Source organism: Microcaecilia unicolor, chromosome 10 (genome assembly GCF_901765095.1).
Source record: "Microcaecilia unicolor chromosome 10, aMicUni1.1, whole genome shotgun sequence".
NCBI lineage: Eukaryota > Metazoa > Chordata > Amphibia > Gymnophiona > Siphonopidae > Microcaecilia > Microcaecilia unicolor.
This window is the reverse complement of record NC_044040.1, coordinates 28,891,020-28,908,931: the sequence shown is the minus strand read 5'-3', so window position 1 is coordinate 28,908,931 and position 17,912 is coordinate 28,891,020. Positions and strand designations below refer to the sequence as shown.

Here is a 17,912-nt window from a genome sequence, read left to right as displayed (position 1 = left end):
GGGCGCGTGATTTGGGCATTCCTAAGACTTAGACATTTTTCAGCCACAATGGAACAAAACAAAACTAAAACATTTTGAGCTACACCAGTTTTTATAACTAATAAGGCACAAAAAGGTGTCCTCACTGATCCCCTCCCACCCACCAAAAATGTGAATAAAAATATGACTTACCAGCCTCTATGACAGCCTCAGATGTTAAAGTGAGGTCTATTAGAGCAGCATCAGATCCCCAGAGTAGTGTAGTGGTCAGTGCAGTGTACAATGGAGTGGTGGACTCGGGTCCTTCTCTCCCTCTACCTGTCACACTTGTGCTGGAAACTGTGACCACTCTCAAAGTCACCAAAACCCTATTGTACCCACGTATAGGTGCCCCCTTCACCCATAAGGGCTATTGTAGTGCTGTACAGTACTACTACTACTACTATTTAGTATTTCTATAGCGCTACAAGGCGTACGCAGCGCTGCACAAACATAGAAGAAAGACAGTCCCTGCTCAAAGAGCTTACAATCTAATAGACAAAAAATAAATAAAGTAAGCAAATCAAATCAATTAATGTGAACGGGAAGGAAGAGAGGAGGGTAGGTGGAGGCGAGTGGTTACGAGTCAAAAGCAATGTTAAAGAGGTGGGCTTTCAGTCTAGATTTAAAGGTGGCCAAGGATGGGGCAAGACGTAGGGGCTCAGGAAGTTTATTCCAGGCGTAGGGTGCAGCGAGACAGAAGGCGCGAAGTCTGGAGTTGGCAGTAGTGGAGAAGGGAACAGATAAGAAGGATTTATCCATAGAGCGGAGTGCACGGGAAGGGGTGTAGGGAAGGACGAGTGTGGAGAGATACTGGGGAGCAGCAGAGTGAGTACATTTATAGGTTAGTAGAAGAAGTTTGAACAGGATGCGAAAACGGATAGGGAGCCAGTGAAGGGTCTTGAGGAGAGGGGTAATATGAGTAAAGCGACCCTGGCGGAAGATGAGACGGGCAGCAGAGTTTTGAACCGACTGGAGAGGGGAGAGGTGACTAAGTGGGAGGCCAGCAAGAAGCAGATTGCAGTAGTCTAAACGCGAGGTGACAAGGGTGTGGATGAGGGTTTTGGTAGACTGCTCGGAAAGAAAGGGGGCAATAGGTTTTGGGTGGGTTTCAGAGAGCTCAGGGGACAAGATAAAGGAGCAAAGGTGAGATATGTACTTGGGAGATTTTTATGACGTGCACAGAAGTGCCCTCTAGGGTGCCCCATTACTCTCCTGGGATGTCCCAGTCTGCTAAAAATGCTGGCTCCTCCTACATACCAATGGCTTGATTTTCTACGTTTTGCATATATTTATTTATTTTTAAATGGACCAAAAAAACAAAACGTCCAAAGCACAAACCTTGTTCGAAAACAGTATTTTCAAAGAAAAAAAAAAGACTTTTTCTTTTTTGAAAATGACCTTCTTTCCTATTCAGATTTTGGACATTTTTTTGCAAGACATTCAAAGTTGGACTTAGATGTCATATCAAAAATGACCCTCCACGTTACAATTAAGATGTGGTATTTTCTTGTTAATCCCAGTCATTAGAAACTAGGTCTCGTTGCCTAAAATCAGACCTGTGCTAAAATAGTTTGAGTCAGTGGTAAAATGGCAGCCCATGTTGACAACTACACCCTTAAATTTGACCTATAAAACTGAGGGGTGTAATTATTCCCCTCAACGATAACGTCAAATTTTTCCATACACCTAAACTGAAACTATAAGGTATCCAAAAATTCAGGGAAGATTTAAGCCACTATCATCCTGATTTACTAAGGTGTGTTGAAAAGTGTCCGCCTTAGGGGCTTAGTTATTAATATGGGCTACCATTAAGACGTGTTATTTTAGCACTAACTTGTGCTGTTTTAGCACAGGTCCCATTTTATACAATGAGAGGTAGTTACAGTAAAATAACATGCCTTAATGGTAGCCCACATTGATAACTTTACCCCTTAAATAATGACCAATTTTAACACAGCTTACATTATACTGAATGGGGCCTATTTGCTAAAGCGTAGAATGCATTTGCAAATGGGTATACAGTGGTGGAAATAAGTATTTGATCCCTTGCTGATTTTGTAAGTTTGCCCACTGACAAAGACATGAGCAGCCCATAATTGAAGGGTAGGTTATTGGTAACAGTGAGAGATAGCACATCACAAATTAAATCCGGAAAATCACATTGTGGAAAGTATATGAATTTATTTGCATTCTGCAGAGGGAAATAAGTATTTGATCCCCCACCAACCAGTAAGAGATCTGGCCCCTACAGACCAGGTAGATGCTCCAAATCAACTCGTTACCTGCATGACAGACAGCTGTCGGCAATGGTCACCTGTATGAAAGACACCTGTCCACAGACTCAGTGAATCAGTCAGACTCTAACCTCTACAAAATGGCCAAGAGCAAGGAGCTGTCTAAGGATGTCAGGGACAAGATCATACACCTGCACAAGGCTGGAATGGGCTACAAAACCATCAGTAAGACGCTGGGCGAGAAGGAGACAACTGTTGGTGCCATAGTAAGAAAATGGAAGAAGTACAAAATGACTGTCAATCGACAAAGATCTGGGGCTCCACGCAAAATCTCACCTCGTGGGGTATCCTTGATCATGAGGAAGGTTAGAAATCAGCCTACAACTACAAGGGGGGAACTTGTCAATGATCTCAAGGCAGCTGGGACCACTGTCACCACGAAAACCATTGGTAACACATTACGACATAACGGATTGCAATCCTGCAGTGCCCGCAAGGTCCCCCTGCTCCGGAAGGCACATGTGACGGCCCGTCTGAAGTTTGCCAGTGAACACCTGGATGATGCCGAGAGTGATTGGGAGAAGGTGCTGTGGTCAGATGAGACAAAAATTGAGCTCTTTGGCATGAACTCAACTCGCCGTGTTTGGAGGAAGAGAAATGCTGCCTATGACCCAAAGAACACCGTCCCCACTGTCAAGCATGGAGGTGGAAATGTTATGTTTTGGGGGTGTTTCTCTGCTAAGGGCACAGGACTACTTCACCGCATCAATGGGAGAATGGATGGGGCCATGTACCGTACAATTCTGAGTGACAACTTCCTTCCCTCCGCCAGGGCCTTAAAAATGGGTCGTGGCTGGGTCTTCCAGCACGACAATGACCCAAAACATACAGCCAAGGCAACAAAGGAGTGGCTCAGGAAGAAGCACATTAGGGTCATGGAGTGGCCTAGCCAGTCACCAGACCTTAATCCCATTGAAAACTTATGGAGGGAGCTGAAGCTGCGAGTTGCCAAGCGACAGCCCAGAACTCTTAATGATTTAGAGATGATCTGCAAAGAGGAGTGGACCAAAATTCCTCCTGACATGTGTGCAAACCTCATCATCAACTACAGAAGACGTCTGACCGCTGTGCTTGCCAACAAGGGTTTTGCCACCAAGTATTAGGTCTTGTTTGCCAGAGGGATTAAATACTTATTTCCCTCTGCAGAATGCAAATAAATTCATATACTTTCCACAATGTGATTTTCCGGATTTAATTTGTGATGTGCTATCTCTCACTGTTACCAATAACCTACCCTTCAATTATGGGCTGCTCATGTCTTTGTCAGTGGGCAAACTTACAAAATCAGCAAGGGATCAAATACTTATTTCCACCACTGTATAAACCAGAGCAGTTAGTCATATAACTATGACATTGCCATAGCAATTGATACAGACATTGAGGTAATTTTTTTAAAAAACCTTAGAAATTCCATTAACAAAAACTATTAAAAAGAAATCATGGTGCTAACTCATTTCGGGCCTTAATACCCACTATTTTCTTGTATGCACAATTTTTAGATGACAGATTTGAGCATTCAGTACATATCTGGGGTGTGTCATTATCTTCACATACTGGACATCTCAGGGTGCATACACCTCACCGACAGGTCACTGAAATACCTTTGGAAAGGCTGTAAACAGCTTCGGATCCTCAAGATGCTGTACTGCAGGAGCATTACCAAGTAAGAACTTAACTGTCTCAATTACTACTACTACTACTTAACACTTCTATAGCGCTACAAGGCATACGCAGCGCTGTACACCATACATGAAAACTGCCAAAGTGCAATATTCTAATAATGAAGAGCCATTCAATTCTATTCTTTTACATCTTTTACTAAGTTTCACTGCTTCCTCCCAGTGTTTTAAAAAGTCCTCTAATATATCTGGTTCTTTGAAGAAAGGATCCTTAAAAAATGGCTCGGGGAGGTTGCATGCTCTTCAAACAGTCCTCATTAAAGCTCAGTACTTCTTTCCAAGGTGAAAATGACATGACTCCTGCCAAGTCTTATTAATACCACCTAGTGATCTGCTCTTTTGTTTGCTTCCACCATACATGAAAAGACAGTCCCTGCTCAAAGAGCTCACAATCTAAATAGGACAGACATACAGACAGAACAATTAGGAGGTAAGGGAATTAAAGAGGTGGGGATAAAAGGTACAGGCAGTGGGCAGTGATTAGGAGTCAAAAGCAACGTTAAAGAGGTGGGCTTTTAGCCTGGACTTGAAAACGGGCTAAGATGGGGCCAGACGCTCAATTAATGACAAACACTTTGGACTAAATTCTATAAATGGAGCCAGTGCTTAAAGTTAGGCGTTGTTTATAGAATAGAACTAAGCACCAGGAACCACGACTACATTTAAGCTCGACCATTTACACCAATTAAATCTTGGTGTAAATGCCCACAACTAAATTAGGCAAGGATCCCCTTTATTCTACAACAACGTGCATAAATTAAAGGAACGCCCCTGATCCACTCATGGTCACACACCCTTTTTGGACCAACATGTAATATTTGTGTGTAAATTTTAATTAAATCCAACTAGCACCAATAATTGCTTGTTAAAACCTTAATCAGCACTAATTGGCTCATTATACAATTAAATGCATGTGCAAATTGGGCGCAAGCCCAAAGCAACTTTTATAGAATTTGGGGGCTATTGTGTATAAAAGCAGGGCTGTGGAGTCAGAGTCGGAGTCACATTTTGGGTGGCGTAAGAGTTGGAGGCAGTATAAATGTACTGACTTTGACTTACATCACTATAATATGTGGCAAATTTATTACTTTATATATATATATATATATATATATCTTTGACCTGGATTTAAAAGGGAGGGTCCAAGAAAACAGCAAGGCAAATGATCCGCAAACTCCAAGATGGAAGGACAAAAAAAGCAGATCAATCAAAGAAAATAGTTTATTGAATGACAACCAGTACTTTAGATCCAAAACAAAAAATGTAAAGCCTAATATCAGTAGGAGTCGGAGTCAGAGTCAGACAGTTGAAAACTAGAGGAGTTGAAGTCAAAGGTTTGGTGTGCCGACTTCACAGCTCCGGCCCACCTAGCCAGTCAAAGTTTTAGAATATCCACCATGAATATGCATCAGATAGATCTGCATACTAAGGAGGCAATGCATACAAATCTATCTCGTATATATGCATTGTGGATATCCTAAAAACCTGACTGGCTGGTACACCCTGAGGACTAGGTTGAGAAGCAGCTGCCTGTGCCTGAAGTGGGAATCAAACTCAGTTCCTCAGGACCAAAGTCCACCACCCTAACCACTAGGCCACTCCTCCACTGTTGCTACTATTGGAGATTCTACATGGAATGTTGCTATTCCACTAGCAACATTCCATGTAGAAGTCAGCCCTTGCAGATCACCAATGTGGCCGCGCAGGCTTCTGCTTCTGTGAGTCTGACGTCCTGCAGGACGTCAGACTCAGAGAGCCTGCACAGCCTTCTACATGGAATGTTGCTAGTGGAATAGCAACATTCCATGTAGAATCTCCAATAGTATCTATTTTATTTTTGTTACATTTGTACCCTGCGCTTTCCCACTCATGGCAGGCTCAATGCGACTTACATGGGGCAATGGAAGGTCAAGTGACTTGCCCAGAGTCACAAGGAGCTGCCTGTGCCGGGAATCGAACTCAGTTCCTCAGTTCCCCAGGACCAAAGTCCACCACCCTAACCACTAGGCCACTCCTCCACTGTTGCTACTATTTGAGATTCTACATGGAATGTTGCTATTCCACTAGCAACATTCCATGTAGAAGTCGGCCCTTGCAGATCACCAATGTGGCCGCGCAGGCTTCTGCTTCTGTGAGTCTGACGTCCTGCACGTATGTGCAGGACGTCAGACTCACAGAAACAGAAGCCTGCGCAGCCTTCTACATGGAATGTTGCTAGCAACATTCCATGTAGAATCTCCAATAGTATCTACAGTATAAAAAAAAATGGTTCATTTATAAAACAAAAACACATGAGCAGGCAACCTCCTACAGAAGCCAGCAGAGCACCAAAATCATCATTTAGCAAGGTTAGTTTATTAGAGAAGGTTGATTTTCCCTGTTCAGGTGAGTGCTTCATGCATTTTTCCATTATAAACCAAAACAAATCCATCACAGATATCATTTTCGTAAACCTCTTTCAGTAAACTGCAGAGACCAAAATATATTTTTATTTCACTACCATCTCTCAGTAAAAGAATGCAGGCATGCCTAGGACAGATAGAGACAAAGCAAGCACAAAGGAGAGAGCAGATCAGAGATGGAAAAGGTTGTCTTCACTAACTTAGGACAGGAGAATTAGCCTTGTGATTAGAGCAAGGGACTGAGAACCAGGGGGATCCAGGATTCAAATCCCACATATGCTCTTTGTGACTGTGGGCAAGTCACCTAACCTCTATGGCCTCAGAAACAAATGTAGACTTTAAAAGAATATGGTTCCTCAGTGAGGCAAGCTCCCTTATATGGCAGCATGACCCCTTAGCAGAAGTACCAGAGTCTAGCTCGCTTCAGTTTGTACATCTGCCATTTATCTGTGGTCCATCTCCAATCTTTACTTCTCGGAATGCTAGGAATGTGCAGTTTTGATATGGTCATTTTCATAGTTTTAGCATGCATTATTTAGTCCATGCCAAAATGGAGGGAAAAAAAGCACCAGCAACAGAAAAAAAAATCCCTTGCACATCCTTACTGAACACTGAAAAAAAGTATTTATTCATCATTTGTTCTGTTTCATTGTGGCTCAATGTATGCTATTAATTTACTCCTCTGCATTATTGGAGTTTACCAGTAAGATAACTATTGGATATGCACTTTATAGTAATGCATATGTACTTTCCGTTACAGATCCGCAGTTTCGAAAGCTGAACCAAGAGTGGATAAACTAGAATATAGTAATGATGATCCACCTCCCTGGTTTGGATACAATCAAAAAGGAAAATTTCTTAACTCTATTTCAGAAAATGAGCAAAACCATGAAGCAGGACCCAACCATCAAGACCGGTTACTTTTCAGTGCAATCACTGAGAATGTATAAGCCAACACCACTCAAAAACTGCAATGGGATGGATCTTGGCTACTATTTTTCCTAGAAAACATTATCAAGTTAACTATTTATTTGGAGGAGTGGCCTAGTGGTTAAGAGTGGCGGACTTTGGTCCTGCGGAACTGAGTTTGATTCCCACTTCAGGCACAGGCAGCTCCTTGTGACTCTGGGCAAGTCACTTAACCCTCCATTGCCCCATGTAAGCCGCATTGAGCCTGCCATGAGTGGGAAAGCGCAGGGTACAAATGTAACAAAAATAAAATAGATACTATTGGAGATTCTACATGGAATGTTGCTACTGTTGGATATTCTACATGGAATGTTGCTATTCCACTAGCAACATTCCATGTAGAAGGAGGCTGCGCAGGCTTCTGTTTCTGTGAGTCTGACGTCCTGCAGGCTTCTGTTTCAGGGAGTCTGTCAGACTCACAGACGCAGAAGCCTGCACGGCCACATTGGTGATCTGCAAGGGCCGACTTCTACATGGAATGTTGCTAGTGGAATAGCAACATTCCATGTAGAATCTCCAATAGTAGCAACAGTGGAGGAGTGGCCTAGTGGTTAGGGTGGTGGAGTTTGGTCCTGAGGAACTGAGTTTGATTCCTGGCACAGGCAGCTCCTTGTGACTCTGGGCAAGTCACTTAACCCTCCATTGCCCCATGTAAGCCGCATTGAGCCTGCCATGAGTGGGAAAGCGCAGGGTACAAATGTAACAAAACATAAAATTAACAAATGAAATCATGGAACATATGGGAAGTCTGTTAAATGTAGTGGTTATTGGTTATAACTAGTACACATTCAGCTATATGTACTATAAACAAGTAGAAATACAAATCAGCTCTGTTCTTCCAAAAAAAGGAATGGATTCATTTTTCTACACCAACTTCTGCTCATTTGTTGTTTACAAAAAGCCAACAGCCAGCCTGTGCATAGCTGGTGACCTAAAATGGAGTCTAAAATATATAAACATTTTTTTTTGTTTACAGCTCACTACAAATCCTATCATCATCTTCATTTGTTTATTGCATGCTTTTTCAAAAAGAGAGGCTCAAAGCATGTTACAAGATTAAAGTCTACAATCAAGACGCATGTACATTATAATAAAAGGGTGGAGAGCTGAATAAAGCAAAATAAGACAAGCGAGAACAATGTATGAATGAAATATTTAAAGTGACAGAGCACTTTTGCTATATATCTATTGGTCTTTTAAAGCCAAGGAGAACAACATACTAATTAAGGGGTCCTTTTACCAAGCTGCAGTAAAAGGACCCCTGCGGTGTGGCCATTTCCTGGGAGAGCCCTTACCACTTCCTATTTAGAAGGCAGTAAGGGCTCCTGCGCTATCCCGGTGGTAATCTGGAGGCACGTAAGGTGGCCCGATTACCACTAGGTATACCTCGGCACTAAAAAAATAAAAGTATTTTTTGACTGCCGGAAATGGCGCATGGTGAAGGCAGGTAATACTGTTGGGATCCTGTGGTAGTACCAAACTGGCGTGCGGCAAGCCCGCAGTGGGCTTACTATGCCTTTGTAAAACGGCCCCTAAAGTCCAATCTCCATGTTCCAGGGAGATTGTTAGTCTCTATCCATGAGAACACTACAGAGGTTATTTCTTTACAAATGCTATCCAATTATGGGACATATTAGCTGAGTAGCACCTGCCTCCACCTCCATCCCCTGGTAACCTTTAACAACCAGCTCCCATGCAGGCCAACGGAAGGAAGCAGTGACAACAGTGGACCCATGCGAGACAGAGTGGGTGGAGTTAGCAGGTAGAGCAACAGGCCAAGCAGATGCAGGCTGCTGCCTGTGCAGCCCGATGGAGCTAGTCTGCAGACAGCAGAAGAGGTAGTAAGCATAGGAAGAGAGAGGAGAGTGGTTCAGAGAGAGAGAAAGCTAGCTCCTGAATGGGTGGGTATTGAGAAAGACCACTGTGAGTGGGAAGAAGCACTGAGAGACAAACTACTGCAGTGTTTTCCATTGCAAGACCCAGGAGCCAATGGCAGCTCCCACCAACCCCTCGACTCCTACTCCATACACATTCACCCTCACTTTTCCCCTAGAGACTCCATTTCCTGAGCCATATAAGTTTGGAAATCAGGGAAACCAAAGTTCTAATTCCTCTTCTTCCACTGACAATGTGGACTATGGGTAAGCCATTTCACCCTCCATTACCTTAGGTACCACTTAGACTGTTAACCCATTTGGGCAGGGAAATAACATGTACCTGGACAGAACTTGATTTTTGCTGAGATTTGGAAAAGTAAGTAATAAATCTGCAATTATGATGCAATTAGATAAACCACTCTTTGCCTCCTGGTATTAAGTAGTTTACATAACTAAAATGCATCATAAATTACAATAGTACAAAATTTAGATATTATGCATAATAATAAAACCAGTATAATTCTAAAATTTAAATCAATGCAATGGTAATCAGTGTTTGTTTCACACCTTACTGCTCAAAAATGCATGTTTCATGCACCTTGATGCAGAGAGACAGGTTTCAGAGGGCCTTTTACTAAGCTGCATTAGATGCTAACACAGCAAAAACGGTCTAATACGTTCCGTGTTAGTTCCATCTGCATGCACTAACTGCATGGTAAAAAATATTTAAAAAATATTTTTGGAGGGGGTATATCAGGGACAGAGAATAGGTGTGGATACGCTATTCGGCTAGCGCACTAGCTTAACGCATGGGAGCCCTTACTGTCTCCTAAATAGGTGTTAAACGCTCATGCGTAAAAAAAATTTTGTTACGTCTGTATGGTAATGCTGACATTAGCAGATGGCCAGAAATGCAACAATTAGAAAATTGTCTCTTTTATGGCTGTGATAGAAATGGGCTTAGCGTGCAGGGAAGTCCTGCATAACAGCGCACTAAGCCCATTTACAGGTATTCTCCATTACTAGCTGACTTTCTTCATGCGTCTTAATCATAAATGTGTCCTGTTGATAAGCAAGTTCTTCAGTCTAAAGTGAAGACAAAATTATTTAGCTGTGCAGTAAGTGACTCATCACCCTGAAACCAGCAACCAGAATCCAGATTTTGATCAGCACTAAAAATACAATAGGGAATATTTTCAAAGGTTCCCCCCCCCCCCCCCCCCCCCCCCCCCCAATGCCTTATGAATCAGGCTGTTCGTGAGTATATATTCTGGTCTGAAATGGGGTCCAACTTTAAAAGTGACCTTTGAAATTGTGAATATAGAAACAAATTAAAATAATTCACTTAGAATGTCCTGGTTTTTGTAAGAAAAAACAAAACACCAAAGCTCTTTAAGTACAGTTTTAATAGGATCTTTAAACATTTGTGTGTGATGAAATTTGATTTATTGTTAAAAGTGATTTATCTTAGGCACAGTAAAACGTTTTGTGTTTGATAAGTAATGGTTTCCCCTTACTGGAACCCAACAGGAGAAAAATCACTGGAAAAGAGCACAAACAGGCCGACAATGGAAGAACATTCTTGTCATTATGATGCACCAAAATTCTCAAAAGCTGAGGAAATGTTATAGTTACAAAAGACCCCAAAATAAACTTTATACAAATACCTGTATTATCAGACTGAAGAAGTGTTAACTGTTTCTATAATTTACTTCTCAGTTGAAGTGAAAGGTCCTTTTAGAATATGTCTCTGAAACAAAGGACAATTTTAAAAAGGTATTTAAACTGGGTAGATTAGTTTGGCTGAAAACTGTCCCCCTGAGAGCAGCTAAAAATACACATGGCCTTCTCAGCTCTGCTAAAAAGAAGCACTCCTGGTGTATTTAAGTTGAGGCGAGGAACAGCCTGTGTACATTTGATTTTCAAGTGTAAGTGCACCATTTTTTTCTCCGTTTACAACTCCCTATTTGTACAACCTGCTAATTAAATATACACGAGCTCTTATAGCACTCAAGTGTTTTTCCTCTGAAAATGCAACACAACGTATATATGCTCAAAGCACCCTTATACATTGATAACAGCTCAGGCTATTCAAAACTGCCACCAAAATATTTGGCCGCAATGAATTTGGGCTCTTGCTTAGATATTATATTAACGGTACAATACTAAGACACAACTGTGAAGAATAAAGAAGGCACAGACTTTTTTTTTAAATTTTTAGTTGAACTGTGGTCTGCAGACTCATGGTGGTCTGTGCAGAACACAAGACAGGAAAGAAAAACAGTGTCTGCATGAGACTGGATTGTTGGCTGTAAGTGGAGCAAGACCAGTGGGGGCCAGGAACTACAACAGCTGGGCAACTTGACGCAGCAGGAGAGGGGACAACAGATATGCAAAGCAAAGAAAGGCCTGGATTAGCAAGAGCTACAATAGTGGTGAGATCAGTGGCAGCCCCCAGGCCAGGCACAGCAGAAACAGGTTGGGCTGGGGGGGGGGGGGGGGGGGGGAGAGAAAGGCTGATAGACTGACTTGGCTGGAGAGAACGCGGATAGGATGGAGTGGGGGGTCTCCAAATGTTTAGAGGTTGACAAGGGGTTAGCACAGACTAATAAAGTTTATAACCCCTGTATTAGGCCATTGGTCTTCCACGCTGTAGGAACTAACATTTTCCATTTATCAAGGAGCACCAGTTTTTTTTAGCTAAACCTATATTTTCACCATTTCCAAACTCTCTGGGGATGGCATGCTTAATAAGTAGTCTCTTTTCCAAGCTGAACAGTCCTAATCTCTTAAGCCTTCCTCATATAAGGATTCTATCCCCCTTAATCATTTTGGTCACCCTTCTAAGAACCTTTTATATTTCTGCTATATCTTTTTGAAGATACAGCAACCAGAATTGCACAATACTAGAGGTGTGGTCGCACCATAGAGTGATACAGAGGCATTAAAATATTCTTTGTCTTATTTTCTACCCCTGTCCTAATAATTCCTAGCATTCCGTTTGCTTTTTTGGCTGCCGCCACACACTGGGCAGAAGATTTCAGTGTATTGTCCAAGATAACACCTAGATCTTTCTTTGGGGGGTGCTGACTCCTAGGGTGGAACCTAGCATAAAATAACTATGATTTGGATTATTCTTCCCAATGTGCATGACTTTGCACTTGTCCACATTAAATCTTATCTGCCATTTGGAAGCCCAGTCCTCCAACTTCCTAAGGTCTTTCTGCAATTATTCATAATCTGCATGCGTTTTAACAACTTTCAATAGTTTTGTGTCATCTGCAAAAGTAATCACCTCGTTCGTCATTCCCATTTCCAGATCATTAAACACCACCAGTCCCAGTACAGATCCATGGGGCACTCCACTATTCACTCTCCTCCACTAAAAGCACTGGTCATTTAATCCTACCCTCTGTTTTCTAACCATCAACCAATTCCTAATCCACAACAGAACATGGTCTCCCATCCCATGAGATATTAATTTTCTCAGGTGTCTCTTATGAGGGACTATGCTTTCTGAAAATCTAGATATACTACATCAACCGGCTCACCTTTATCCAGGTTTATTTATGCATTCAAAGAAATTAAGCAAACTGGTGAGGCAAGACTTCCCTTGGCTGAATCCATATTGACTCTGTTTCATGAAACCATGGTTGCCTATGTGTTCAGTAATTTTATTCTTTAGTAGTAAAAAAGGCCCGTTTCTGACACAAATGAAACGGGTGCTAGCAAGGTTTTCCTCGGCTCCCCTGCAGCCACCCATGTCCAGCGACCCTCCTCTCCACCTGCGCCCAACTGCAGCCACCCATGTCCAGCGACCCTCCTCTCTCCCCTGCCCCCCTCCTGCCACCCATGTCCAGCGACCCTCCTCTCTCCCCTGAGCCCCGGCAGCCACCCATGTCCAGCGACCCTCCTCTCTCCCCTGCCCCCCCCTGCAGCCACCCATATCCAGCGACCCTCCTCTGGACATGGATCAGCTGTGAGGCATGTTTTTTTTCCCCCTCGGGTTCTGAAGTTGACATCATAATGGCTACGGTGATGTCACCTGATCTACAGAGCCTAGCAGACCAACTCGGAATGAGCCACGGTCCCAGGCAAGTCAGAACGTTGGAGGTGAGAATTATTACATAGGATGCGTCACAATGGGTCTAGTGACATCAGCTAGGGCTTCAGAGCCCATCTGTGAAGAAAGTTACGGACACAGGCAGGCAGACGCATAGAATGTTGGAGGTGAGAATTATTATATAGGATAATAGTTTCCGCTGTTTTGTCAAGCACTGAAGTCAGGCTTACCGGCCTGTAATTTCCCAGGTCACCTCTGGATCCGTTTTTAAAAACAGGCATTACATTGGCCACCCTCCAATCTTCAAGTACTAAAGACGATTTTAATGACAGGTTACAGATTACTAACAGCAGATCTGCAAGTTCAAATTTGAGTTCTTTCAGTACCCTGGGGTGAATACCATCCAGTCCAAGTAATTTACTATTCTTTATTTTGTTGATTTGGCTCAGTACATCTTCCAGGTTCACCAAGATTTCTTTCAGCTCCTCTGCTTCATCACCCTTGAAAACAATGTCTGGTACAGGTAGATCTCTTACATCTTTTTCATTGAAGGCCAAGGAAAAGAATTAATTCAGCCTCTTTGCTATGGCCCTGTCCTCACCGATGATCTAATGGTCCCACAGATTCCTTCACAGGCTTTCTGCTTCTGATATGACTACGAGTTTTTACCTCCAAGGCAAGTTTCTCTTCGTATTCCTCATTTGGCCTTCTTTATTAATGCTTTACATCTAACTTGTCAGTGCTTATATTGCTTCTTGTTTTCTTCATTCGGATCTTTTCTCTATACTCTGAAAGATGTTCTTTTGGCTCTCATAGCTTCTTTCAATTCTCCTTTCAACTGTGCAGGCTGTAGTTTGCTCTTCTTTCCACCTTTATTAATATGCAGAACATATCTGGTCTGGGCTTCCAAAATAGTATTTTTCAACAACGTCCATACCCGATTTAAAATCCTAACCTTTGCAGCTGAGCCTTTCAGCTTTTTTTTTTAAACCGTTTTCTTCATTTTACCATAGTTACCCTTTGCTAACAATGACAAGTATTCCCACTCAGACTCCCAATAGCCTCTTTTTTCAGAAGGGCACAGATTGCACCCAAATGTAAAATTTCTGCTTTGCAAAACAGAGTACTGCCATTGAGCTACAGCTTAATGGAAAATCATATTTGGCACTTTAATTAACACTAGCAGTCTAATGCACAAGATCTGGAAAACCTCAAATCTCATCTTTATTGGAGATTTAAAATAATGTGGCCCTAAAGGAGAAATTAGGTCTTACCTGATAAGTGTTTTCTTCTATTAGTCATTCCCACCATTCTAAAACATGTGGGATTGTTGTGTCCATCAACCAGCAGGTGGAAATAGAGAACTGAAAACTGAGCTCAGACATCTGTCTCATGGCATCAAGTCCAGCTCCTCAGTATTTATGTAGACAAAGCAGTAAAGAGAAACTCAGAATAAAACACAACAACCTTAAACAACTCACTAACCTAACTAACCAGATAAGCAAACATGTGCGGATCTATTTCATTTCTGGGCAGCCTGTACAGAACAAGAGAGATGCAGGAAGCACCATGCAAGGTGACAGTTGTTTGACCCATTACTTCACACCAAATAAACATCTCGGAAATCTCAAGTGGGCCTCTAGAATAGTGGGAAGGACTAATGGAAAGAAATTTATCACGTAAAACCTAAATTCTCTTTCCATTATGCAGCTTCCTACTATTCCAGAACCTGTGGAATGTTCAAAAGTAATCCCTAGAGTGGGTGGGATCCTGGCGCCAGCGCCCAGAGAACTGAAGCCCCATAACTGGCTTCTGAGCGTCCTATGTTCACCCTGTAGTCCTTGGCAAAGGTATGCAGCGCTGACTATGTCAGCACCATGCAAATATCCACCGGAGACAGTAAGGTAGTCTCTGCCCAGGATATTGCTATATGCCTCATAGAATGAACCTGCAAGGCCTGAGGCGATTGCTTCCCCAGAAACAAGCTGACATGATAGTCTCCTTCAGCCATCTAATAACTGTGGGCTTGGAAGCCACAAGACCAATCTAGTTTACCAAAAAGCACAAACAGTTTGTCCGATTTGTGAAACTTATTTGTGACTTCCAGATATCTAATGACTCTACGCACATTGAGAAGATTCAGTGAAGAGTACCGACCCTCTTCGTCCTCTCTGCGAAAGGATAGAGCTCCACAGATTTCTCAAGATGGAATGCTGATACCACTTTTGAAAGGAAGGAAGGAACTGTGCACAGGAACACCCCTGCCTCCAAAAAGCGAAGAGAGCCTGAAGATCCAAAATCCTATGTGCCGACGCAACAGCCACCAAGAATGCTGTCTTGAGTGTAAGGTCTTTTAAGAAGGCCTTCCAGAGTGGCTTGAAATAAGGCTTCTGAAGCGCCTGAAGGACTAAATTAAGGTTCCACTGTGGACATGGCGTACTAATTTGTTTAAAGGTTTGAATTGAAGGGGTGACAGTGGAATTGTGTAATTTTAGGGGATATGGTGGTTCCTCCTGATGAAGAGAACGAAATGCGGTCCTGCATAGAGGAGCCGATGCTTGCTTAAGGACTAGAGTAACAGCAGTTATGAGATTGAAAAGTCTCATCCCGCTAATGTAGTGCCTGAAATCTATTGCAAGTGGAGTTGTTTACCCCCAGAGAAGTGTGTTGGGGTTTGTCTTGAACTTTCATGAAACTTCATGTGAAACCGGAAACCGGAAGAGCAGAGTGAATGGACATATGCAAAGGTTTCTTATTTCTAATTCTGTGATGCCTCTTTGAGAGACGAGATATCATGAACTTTGACACAGTGTGTAATGATATTCAAGAAAGTCATGTATATATAAATCCTCCTTGTTATAGATTTTCTATGCAGGTACTATAAGGTGTGAATGAGCATGAAAGATATAAGAGAATATTGTTTGTGAATAAAGGTTTTAAATACACGTGAGCAGGTTTTGAAGCACACGTGTTTAATAAAGATATTTTGTATTCAATAAGACTGGGGCTATTTAGTGATTGACAATACGAGTGCTCCAGCAGCTCTATTGAGTCCCTAATTGTATAATATTATCAATATATATTTCTAGGGAGATGGCAGCGGCCGGATGGGATTCGAAGGCGGGCCTAACAGAAGACCGTGTAGCTGAATTATTGGGGGGAGTACGTCTATTTTCTGGGGGTATCCAAGAGCAGGAAAGTAGTTGGGATGATGTTTTAAGGATCCATAAGACCTTGGTAAGGGCGGAACTCCACTCGGCGGCATTGATTGAATATTGCCACACGCAACGGGTTCCTCGTGGTCTAAGAATCACTAAGGAGCCTAGATATCTGGGTAACGATAAATACGTCGCCAAGTGGAATACTGTTATTACTCAGTGCTCCCTAGATCTCATGTTACTTACAATTGATGCGTTACAGGAGGAGATACAGGGACATAGAGACGAGTTGTTTCAAAAACAGAATGCCATGAGGGGTGTTCAGGATAAAGGAACATTTGAGAAAAATCTAAAAGAACATAACTCAAAAATAGAGGAATATACTAATAACCAAAGAGCGATTAAAATAGCAAAATTTCGCAGGGATGAATATGACTACACTAAGGGTTATGTCTACAGCTGGATGGACAAAAAACGCCGTACTCGTAGGGGTAAATTTGGTGGTAGAAAAGTACAATTTAAATTGTCGTCTAGTGAATCATCGGGTGACGATGAAAGGGGTTATACACGTAATAAAATGGAGGGTATAAATATGTGTAAAAGTTCTGAACACCCTGGGGATATACCGGATTCTTTTTTAAGGATAGGAGATCAAGGGCCCAATACAACAGGGGAACTAAAGGGAGGGCTCAAAGGACCCAAAACCAAGAAGGTGCCCAAGAAATGAACACTGTTATTAATATTTCAAATAATACATTGTCACCAATGCAGAAGGAGGTCTTGACCAAGGGATTATCTTTCGTTCCATCTAGTAGGTATGATCCCTTCGAAACCAGGCGGGGTTTATATCGCTTCTTTAGAGAACTTAGGTTACGGTTACATTTTGGCAATCCAGATGATATAAATCAAGAGTCTATATTTCCACGCACAGGTCACATCTCCAGGTGGGTACCCCCGGGAACAATAGACCCTATGATTCAAGCTTTTCAAAAATTGGTCTTATACGATCTTGCTAAATTAGAGGAAAGAAGGGGGAACGAATGGAGTAATATTTCAGGGTTACAACGGCGTGGTATTCAAGAGCTGGCCAATAATCAGAATATAGTTATCCAAAGAGCGGATAAGGGGGGTTCCGTGGTGATTATGGACAGGGATAAATATAAACAAGAAGCGATTGGACAGTTGGGTCAAGACCAATATTATATATTGTTAGATGCTGACCCCACGAAACAATTACAATTAGAGATAGAAATATATGTGAATGAAGCAGTAATGAAAGATATTCTTACAAAAAAAGAAAAACAATTTTTGTGTCATCCTTGTCCTGCTATTCCTTATATCTACTTTATCCCTAAAATCCATAAATCTACCAGGGACCCCCCAGGCCGCCCAATAGTATCCACTAAGAATTCAGTATTAGAGCCTTTATCTAAATACATCGATATGATA

General features: G+C 42.2%; 1 protein-coding gene across 1 annotated transcript in view; it reads left to right on the top strand.

Annotated features, from left to right (window-relative positions):
• FBXL13 (F-box and leucine rich repeat protein 13) overlaps nucleotides 1-7,488 on the top strand; it is a 189,108-nt gene extending 181,620 nt beyond the window's left edge. The window contains exons 20-21 of the mRNA XM_030216541.1: nucleotides 3,815-3,978; nucleotides 7,157-7,488. Of these exons, the coding sequence (XP_030072401.1) occupies nucleotides 3,815-3,978; nucleotides 7,157-7,346 (354 nt within the window). The 3' untranslated portion in view covers nucleotides 7,347-7,488. The remainder of the gene's footprint in view (nucleotides 1-3,814; nucleotides 3,979-7,156) is intronic.
• Nucleotides 7,489-17,912: the final 10,424 nt, after the last annotated feature.